The following is a 9,678-nucleotide window of genomic DNA, read 5'->3' on the forward strand; positions in this document are numbered from 1 at the left end:
TTTATAGACGCTGGGAGGGAAAAAAGCTTGAAACGGTTGCTTTGTACTGACCATTTATGGTTAGGACTTGATTTTCTAGGACTCCTGATACAGATTAAAGTTATAGCAACTGTGACATGAATGTGTGTACTAAGTTCCCTGACGGTTCATCCAACAGACCTCAAGAGATCTCACCCAAAACCACAACTTCATGGTGGAAAACTAGATGGAAAATCAGGGGATGACCCAAAATCAGTACGATTCATCCTCTAGGGACCATCAATATCTGTGCAAACTTTCTTGGCATTCCACCCAATTTAGTTGTTGAGATATTACGGTCTGGACCAAAGTAGTGGATTGACCGACAATGCCATCCATAGAGCCATGCTGCTAGTGTGGCTAAAAAAAAAAAGCACCTAAAAACGTTATTGAGGTGTTTGAGGTAGGCATCCTTCAAAATGTATCAAGTAATTAAATTGCCAGACTTCACCAATTCAGATGTTTTAATTTGGAATTTATTTTTAAAGAAATGTCTGACCAACATTTTAACGGTACTACTGAAACATACTTGTTTAAAGTGAAAGCAGGACGTGTAAATAAACTGCATATGCCCACAGACTATGATCAGAGCATTCCAATGGGCTCCAGCAGAATCAAAATGAGGGGCATGAAAATCACTGGTGGCAGGCTAAAAAAGGTGGGCCTGTTATCCAACAAGTTGGCGTTTCCCACACCGACTTCACAGCAGACGCCACTGCACAACGAAACAGATCTCACCGTTTCACACCAACATCCTCTGAGCATTTCGCTTGAAAGAGCAGGCTGAGGTGCAGTTTCAGCTAAGATCTTGCCGGATGGATGGAGTAGGCTTCTAAATAGCAACATCTGACTCGGTAGCAATATCCTACATATTCCTGAATTCTGACACGTTTTATGAAACAAAAAATGTGGTTATTGTATACCAGCAGCTGCCTTTTCCAGGCAACCGCGGGGCACAGAGCTCCAGTCAGCCGGGGATATAAGAGCAGGGACTACCCGAACAAAAACACAGACACATCATCGACAGTAGGATAATAACATCCAAAACACACAGTTCACTCTCAGTGGTTTCTGTGACATGAATACTTTGGATGAGTACTTAGTACTGCTCACAGTTGAATAGGCAGTTCTTAATGTGGCCTAGTACTCATAGGTGTGTGCACACTGCTTAAAAAAAAAAGAAGTTATATGTGGCCCAGACCACCTCTGAATGTAGTCTGAGTGATCAGATCTCAATTGGTCCTGGGTGCATTCACACCTGTACTAAGAGCTATCCACTCACTTGTAATTGGATCACTTAGGACAAGATTTTAATACCAGCAGTTAGTCTGTTGCCAATCTGCTTACTCATTCTGAGGCTATCCAGTCTAGAATACTATGCTACGTTTCTTTTATACAGTTTGCACAAATATCAAAGCAAAAGGGGATCTTGGATAATTTGTTTCCTGTGTGGACATATTGAGGGCAGTGCCATTACTCTGGCTCCATGCACAACATGTTTGAAGTCTGGAGGTGGAGTGGAGGTTGGCGTGGGCCCAGCAGGTGGGCAAGAAGACTGCTGAGAGCAGCAGAGTGGGAGAGAAAGGAAGACGCCAGCCAGCAAGCCAGACTGATGAAAATGTCTGGGTCCGGGGCTGCAAACAGCCAGCTAACACATGTAGGGCCGCACAGGTCGAGAGGGGGGGCCGGAAGTCTCTGGTCGTTGTGGTACCTCTTCCTACAAAAGGGTTCAAACGCCACACACAGAGATGCACCACAAACTCAGCAGCCTCATCTTCTCCATTTGTCCATTTGTTATTAGAAGGTTTTAAGTGAGTGGGGTGAAATAGAGTTTACATAAACAAGCACGCATTTGTCTTTGTGTCTTTGTGTTGCTGTCCTGCTCATTCATAATCAACTTTTAACACAGGAAGCACAGAAAGAAAAAAAGAGAACCAAGAGCCACAAATGTGTTGTTAAGATCTTTGTCATGTTGTGAAAAGCACCATTTATATCATTGTTATTATCATCATTGCTTGGCATCCTTACAAGATTCATTTTCTGTTTCAGACAACTCCACTCAGAAACCCCTGACCAACCCGTCATTAGGTTAAAGTAAAGATAGCTACATATACTGCGTGGAAAGGACACTGTATTTGTCAGTTTCTACCCCCCCCCCCAATCACACACACACACACGTGGAATATATCACTGCTACTAAGTGCTTTTCGCCTGCTTTCCTAGACTACACAAACATGGGCTGTAAACATCACGCGCAGAGCATCCCAAACGCAGATGCTCCTGGAATGCTAACACGCTGGTGTTAGATTTCCCAGCTACCACTGCTCCCTCCTGGATTGAACCAGCTACAGTTTCATTTTGGGTTCAGAGGTCAACAGTTGATGAAATGTGACTGCCAGACCTGCTGTTAGCTACGTAGGAATGGTCCGACGCTCTTCCCAGTAATGTAAAAGTGCTAGAAACGGCCTTGTTACCGCTGTCTGCCCGCACACAAACAGCAGGCAGTGAGACAGTTTGCATGAGCGTTGATAGCTACTAGAAACCCAGCTAAAAGCCGAGGGTGTCAGAGTCCCGCTGTGAGCCTGTCATCTGCAGACACACCATCCCAAGTCCTACAGTGCACCTACACACCTAATAACAGAGAAGCTCCGGGGAAATTTTGTTTAAAATAAAATAAAAAAGGACAGTATGTGCTTGTTTTTATGCAGCAGGCATTTTCTTGGCTGACACCAGTCTGACAGCATGGGTCTGCTTGGGATAAGCCAGAAATTGTGGATGTAATGGGATGGAATGATTTGGGGTTGTGCCCAAGCCTCTTAAAATGCTAACCAAGTCATCACACGGATAGCTTTCCTCGCTAGCATTTAGAGAAAAGAATCACAAGAGGCCTTTGTTGATATCTAAAGCTGACTTTTATCAACACATATTACAAAATCCCCACTTGTATTAGCCTACAGGAGTAACGGGTAGAACACTCTAAATAGGTGGTCCAGTTCTATTCAAATGACAGCTCAATTTTCTTTGGAAATCTAAATAAGTACAGAAAAGCCCCAGAATGGTCTTTAAGGCCTGATGTGAATATGAAAAGCCATGATTCTACGCTTTGTCAGTGGGACAAAGGACACGGCTGTGAAGCTGGGAGACAAGCCCTCATCTGGATAAGCTCTCAGAGCGTCTGTCCAGAACTCCATGCATTCCTCTGTTAATTTCCCCTCAGTGGGCAGGCACTTTCTCTGCCAGGGACTTGTCTTACCTCCGTCAGACCGCAACAGCTGCCTGTGTTTGGACAACCTTGTCCAGGAAGTGCTATAGTGAAGAGCTCTTCCCATAGACCTCAGGGATCAAAACGGGTCATGGGGCTCTAGCAAAAACTATGGTATGGAGAAAAACACAGCAAATGTATGCCCTTAAATGAAGCCTAATATAGACACCGATATGGCCTAAATAATTCCAACAAACAGTATCAACTCATCAAGTTTCTGCATCCATCATCACTGCACAGTGGCACTATGACCTTCCAACTTGAGGAAGCCCCACCCAGCTCATTTTGGTGATAATGGAGCACCACGGAACAAATGTTTGGGGCGGCAGCAGTGTTAAACATGTCGGGGTCAGTGTCTATCCCATGGCAACCGCTGGGATGCAGCCTCCTGGGAAAGCAGACATTCCTCAAACCAGAGCTCTACAACTGCCTGGTTACAAAAACAACGCAAGTCTTGACATGCACCCCATTCCAAAGCAAGTATGGCAAAAATCTATTTGAAACACACACACACACACACACACACACACACACACACACACACACACACACACACACACACACACACACACACACACACACACACCCTATTAGGGTTAGATTATTCATCTGCATAGCCTGTGGGTTAATCTATACAATAAACAGGTACTGTAGCTGTTATTGACTTTATTCTCCGCATTGGGCCTAACATCTTGTTGTAAGCGCACAAGACACCAGTCTAATTAAATGGACTGTTAGGCTACAGAATAACTAAAATTACAAATACGTTTTATTATAGAAATGGAAGTTAAAGTGTTTGTATAAAGTGGAGTCCAGCAAGAGTGTAAAAACAAACAAAAAAACACATTCCTTTCACAATCAACACAGGCTAGAATTTGCTAAAGACAGATCAAATCTCTTCTGACAGGATTACAGGCCTACGCTTTCCAACAATGGATGATGAATAAGTTACAAAGCCATTCTGATAAAGGAAAAAAAATAAATAAATACACAAGACATTTTCATTATGCAAACTAAATCAAATGCCATACACAACAGCCACAAGCCCCCAGGCTGTCCCGTGGTCACTCATTTTGCAACTTGTTATATTCTAAGAATATGTATGTCCTACAAGCTTAGATGTCCACAGGCAACAGGCATTTTAAGACACCCGTAGTACATCATTTCCTACAAAGTCTAGCCAATAATTTGCCAGTGCTATCATTGCCAAACATTGATTACTCAAGTCAGAATAGATGACACAATGGGCTCTTCAGTCTGCACACAGATCTGTGAGGGGGAAACAGAGCCAGCCTTGACTGCATGACATCCCTGAATTGGATTTCCGATTAGACGGCTTTAATGTAATTACCTTGAGTACATTGCAGTCTGTACCAAGTAACACAGCGATGCATCACCTAGAGCCGTAACACTTGTTCCTTAAATGAAGGTGGCTGGCACCAGGATCCCAGAGGAGCAGAGCAATATTATATATTTTGATTGACAGATGTTCACCTGCATGTGCTTATCATTTAAATAAGGGTGCAGGGAAGCCACTTGTAGGCTTTTGACATGCAGCACTTAACCTATCTTAACACATCTACAAGCAATTTCACTTTTATCTATAGGCTGCAGACATACAGAAGCCTATGAAGCTTTAAGAAGGCTCTTCTCAACAACAAAGCTGATCTTTTCTTGCTTGCCAAGTCTTAATATTGCATACAATCGCGGTCTCAGCTATGGATGCATTATGAAACTAATATCCTTTTCAGAAAAATATGTTTTAGCCCAGGGAAATTCAACAACCCTGTTGTGGCCCATTATTCAGATAACATCTGTGGGACAAAATTAAACTAGGAACTTATCAGATCTATTATATTTCGTCCTATTATTTCATATTACCCAGCAGCCCTCATCTGCACAAAGTTACAGGGATGGAGAAGGCCCAGCCAAGCTGCCTCTTCATAATACTGTGAGGAATTTGATGCAATCTTACATTATCAAAAACTGGTACTACCGGCCCATTACCAATATCTTCCATTTAAGGCAAATGTTTCCTGTTCTCTAGACCAGCACTCCAAATCATTTTAGGCATTTTCATCTGAGCATCTCCAAACTACAGTATGTGCACACTGCACAGGTGGCATGTTGGCAAGTATGACAGGTACTGTATATTGACTATACAGTACGGTTACAGTAAAGGTTGCTGTCTAATTTCTAAATCAGAACTCACAACTAATATAGGAGGAATGTGCAGGACAAAAAGCATTGGTGACAAGCAAAACCTCAAAAAAAGACGAAACCTTTCCAGCCTTGCATGGTTGTGAAAAACCACATCAACCTGAATGAGGACGTCCCTGTGACTGCTGATAGATAGAAACGATATCTGAACACCTATGCAACCGAAGTAAAGAAAGGAGTTTTTAAATCTAGAGCGGTTTAAAAAGATTTGCAAACAGTAAAATAATGCTCAGAGTCTGGTTCTGACAACTGGCTTTCTACTCCACCTTCACCATGAGTGTTCAGGTCTAGACTGTATGTTAGCGATTAATAATGCATCCGTGTTAGTTTTTAAAGAGCTCATGGTTTGTTTTGTTGCAGGTTTCTGTAGTTTAGTTGCATTATTACTAACCAGGTCGGTTATGCACATTACAGTACAGCTGGCAGGGACACAGAGCTGGAAGCTAACAAAGAAGCATGCCACTGCTTCTGCGCTGCACTGGTTAAGGTTGTTTGTTTGGCAATGCAAAATACGCATTACACTGTGTATGTAGCCAGGGGTATTTCAATACTTTACTATAGGCTTTAACAGTAAATGGTCACACAATATTTGACAGCGACAACTCTGCTGACTGTCTCCCATTCAGTTATATCCGCCTCTGATTCCCTATTTCAGAGCCTACCTGAGCAGACTGGAGAGCGGATGAGAGGAGGCGCCGTGCCCGCCGCTGTTGCCGCTTCCACCGGTACCATACAAACCGCTGCCGGTCCCAGCGGACTGTCGCTTCCCGGATAAAAGCTTCTCCACAGCGGCCAGGTTCCCCGTGCGCGCCGCTTCAAGAAGTTCCTGCTCCTTCCCCATCGCGAATCCCAGAAAAAAAACCGGAGGAGGCGCGGGGAAGAGAAGAAAAAGGGGGGCTTGGTTGCGGGAGTGAAATTCCACTGCGATTCCCGTTTTCTCCCGACCTCAAGTTATTCCTCAGTACTGCTCGTGTGGCGAGGAAACAAAAGCTCCCACCGCCGCTGGATCCGTCCGTCCCCGGTCCACGGTGCCGCTGGTGCTCAAGGGGGAAAAGTTTCGTTCAGTAGCACGGTACCACCATCAAGCAAACTTCCTCTGACCAGTCCCCTGAGCCTCGTCCGTCACTTCCTCGAAACTGCCCTTTCTTTCTGCACCTCCAATCCAAAACGCTTCAGACACACACATACCCCCTAGCTCCCCCGCCCTAGGCTCTAGCGGCTTAATAAGGGAGGTGGATGGGCTTAAGCAAGATGGCGCCCGAGCTAAATTATGTTAAATGGGCAGGATTACACATCCAGTGTTTGAAATATCTAGTCTAGTGTCACATCTAGAGTCCACAGCAAATTTCCAAACCTATCCCTTTCATTTGTATTACAAACGTATTAGACACATTTATTTACTCTAAAAATATACTTAGGCTACTAACCTACCGTATACTCCAAGTAAAGTTGACTTGACTTGATATAGACTACCGTCACCAAATGTAACAACCTATTTTTAGTCTATTATAACTGGGAACTGGATGAGACTTTCACCAATAAGTAGGAAGTAGTGTTGCCATTCATGACATTTTTGCTGAAAACAACCCGTGTCAAATTCCCTCATGGGGGTGTGAACAGGAACATTTCACAACACCTGAGATGACATACCGTATGTAGGCAGTCTATGGGTGAGAGGTAAACAGTTGGGATTGCTGTTGTAACATAGTTTAGAACTTGTGCCTTAATAGTTAAATCGTAGCCTTCTTTTTAAAAAGGTGTTCCTAACAGTTAAAGCAACAACAAAAAAGTGTTTAAAAAGTGTAATGGTCGCTTGTTTGATCCTATTTATGCTCTGTGTTTGTCTTGCTGCCTGTGTCTATAAAGTTCATTCAAAACAGGAAACGGAAACCCGGTGCTAATGCTATCAATAAGCTGAGAAAACTAGCATTCTGATGCCATCGTTGCTCTTGGACTAAGGAGTTGCTTAAATGTAATTAATTGTAAGGGCAATCTCTGCGTTATGTGTTGGCTTCCTTGCCAACTAGGGACTACCGTGCACTTACTAAACTAACCTTATACATCCATGAAACTAACGTTAGCTTGGCTATTGCTGCTGTTTTGTTGACGCCTAGCTGCAGAGAAGGTAGGTGCATGTGGTAACCATCCCATTTTTATTATCTAAGTTTGATCATTAACACATACGTAGCTAAAATACTTTTCAGCTGAGTAATGTTGGTTAAAAGATGGTTATGCTTTGTCATGTAGCGGCAACACTTGCTCCAGACCTGATCCGAGTAACGTTATGGAAGCCAAAACGATAGCTATCTAACGTTAGCCAAACTGGTAACTAACTACTCAACTGCCTTGTTGATATTTCAGAATCTGAAGCTGTCAGCCACTGTTAGAGGGACGGAGTAATTATGGCTGACCCTGCACGGATCAAACCTGAAGCTAAACCTGAGAGAATAACTTCTGCTAACGAGGAGCATCCTAAATCAGGGGGAACTGAAGATGTGTCTGCCACAGCAAAACCCACAGATGAAAACAAAGAGTCATCCTCGCAAGATGAGTCCAAACAGGAGGTTAAATCTGTGAGTTCTGCAGCTTGATTTGTCTAACAGTGGCTCTCAAATAAAAGACCAATGGACCATACCAGTCATTTTCCTTTTAACAACACAAAAAAAAGCCAAACATCTTAAATCTTAAATGTAAACTAAACACAAGCAGCAGTACAAGAGTATTTAAGTGAATGCCGTCTTGACGAAGGACATCTCGTTGTTTTTAGTGGCTCTAACATGTTTTCCACTGTAAAGGAAATGGCAGCTGGAGAAGATGAGGAAGAGGGAACCTCTGGTGAACCTTCTGCTAAAAGACTAAAGGTCGAACCAGAGAAGAAAAAGGAGAAGCGCCAAAAGGTTGATGAGGATGAAATACAAAAGATGCAGTAAGACTGGTATTTCTAACAGAATATTCAAATCCAAAAAAACACCCAAATTTGCATCCTATGGTTAACACAACCATCACCCCCCTCCCCCTGTTCTTGTCTTAGAGTTTTGGTGTCGTCCTTTTCTGAAGAGCAACTGAATCGCTATGAGATGTACAGACGGGCTGCTTTTCCTAAGGCAGCTATTAAGAGGGTAAGCATGTATTAAACACTGACAGTCTCTTTTTTTTTTTTTATCTCTGGAACTATTTTATTGATGTCCTTTTTTCCATTTTCTAGCTAATCCAGTCCATAACAGGATCGTCCGTGTCCCAGAATGTGGTGATTGCCATGTCTGGTATTTCCAAAGTTTTTGCTGGGGAAATTGTTGAGGAAGGTGGGTGGCAGACTCACAAAACAGAACACATTCAGATCAAATGAACTGAAATACATGGCTACATCGTTTTTATTTTGAACTTTTCCCTGCAGTTTAAACTTTGCTATCGTGTAGTTAAACAGTTTGTCTTTGTCCTCACAGCATTGGACGTTTGTGAGAAGTGGGGAGACACGCCGCCGCTTCAGCCCAAGCACATGAGGGAAGCAGTGAGGAGGTTAAAGAGCCGAGATCAGATTCCCAACACCAAGTACAAGCAAATACTCTTCCACTAAGGCACCGGTGCTTTAGGTTGTATGGGGAGCATGCCTTCAATAAAAAAGTGGTGCCATAGCTTGTGCAGCCGACTAGACACAGATTATTTCCTACTAACCAGAGTCAAAATCAGTGACTGTAGTGTTGGAGAATGGTCAATACAGACACACACAATCAAGTGGGTCTCTTACATAAAGGCAGCTGTAGAAGCTCTACTTTGACCTGCTATTCACCTCTAATTTTTAAGGTAAATACTTGATGCAACATACAGTGCAAATGGTGTGAAATTCTATTAATGTATTATGGTTGTAAATACAGTGTTTTAAATTGCTCTGTTGTTGTGGCTCTATTATTAAATCGTTTTGGAGAAAGGCTTTTTTTTTGGGGGGGGGGGTTGTGTGATGCCTTCAAGTTCCAATGGTTTGAATTACAAATGTGCAGTTTTTTAGTCATAAAAGCACACATTGGATATTCCTTTTGACATTTCAAAAATCCAGTTTGGATCCTTTTTCAGATTCTAAAACCTCACGTGAGTAGTCAACTGCAAAGTTTGACTTATCAATTCAGCTGATCTCAGAATTGACTTAAGTTTGTCTCACAGTACTAAAATAAAGAATGTTTCAA

The 9,678-nt window shown here is 42.8% G+C and overlaps 2 protein-coding genes across 11 annotated transcripts in view; one reads left to right on the top strand and one right to left on the bottom strand.

Moving 5' to 3' along the window:
* Nucleotides 1–7,048, bottom strand: part of anks1aa (ankyrin repeat and sterile alpha motif domain containing 1Aa) — a 69,406-nt gene extending 62,358 nt beyond the window's left edge. For 4 of the 9 annotated variants that reach the window (XM_078255483.1, XM_078255490.1, XM_078255489.1 and 1 more), the window contains exon 1: nt 6,163–7,046. In XM_078255483.1, coding sequence (XP_078111609.1) covers nt 6,163–6,341 — 179 coding nt within the window. In that variant the 5' untranslated portion in view covers nt 6,342–7,046. Of the gene's footprint in view, nt 1–6,162 lie in introns of all 9 variants that reach the window. The other 5 variants (XM_078255486.1, XM_078255484.1, XM_078255482.1 and 2 more) reach the window with 2 other exon arrangements.
* A 106-nt stretch (nt 7,049–7,154) lies between these two features.
* taf11 (TAF11 RNA polymerase II, TATA box binding protein (TBP)-associated factor) lies at nt 7,155–9,385 on the top strand. Of its 2 annotated transcripts, none has more exons than XM_078255492.1 (6): nt 7,155–7,177; nt 7,862–8,073; nt 8,296–8,426; nt 8,532–8,619; nt 8,706–8,802; nt 8,944–9,385. In XM_078255492.1, the coding sequence occupies exons 2-6, from the start codon at nt 7,903–7,905 to the stop codon at nt 9,072–9,074; spliced, it is 618 nt and encodes a 205-aa protein (XP_078111618.1). In that variant the 5' UTR covers nt 7,155–7,177; nt 7,862–7,902; the 3' UTR covers nt 9,075–9,385. The 2 variants fall into 2 exon arrangements, with proteins under 2 accessions (XP_078111618.1, XP_078111617.1); XM_078255491.1 differs by lacking the exon at nt 7,155–7,177 and adding an exon at nt 7,186–7,625.
* Nucleotides 9,386–9,678: the final 293 nt, after the last annotated feature.

This window comes from Sander vitreus, chromosome 7, assembly GCF_031162955.1.
Source record: "Sander vitreus isolate 19-12246 chromosome 7, sanVit1, whole genome shotgun sequence".
Taxonomy (NCBI): domain Eukaryota; kingdom Metazoa; phylum Chordata; class Actinopteri; order Perciformes; family Percidae; genus Sander; species Sander vitreus.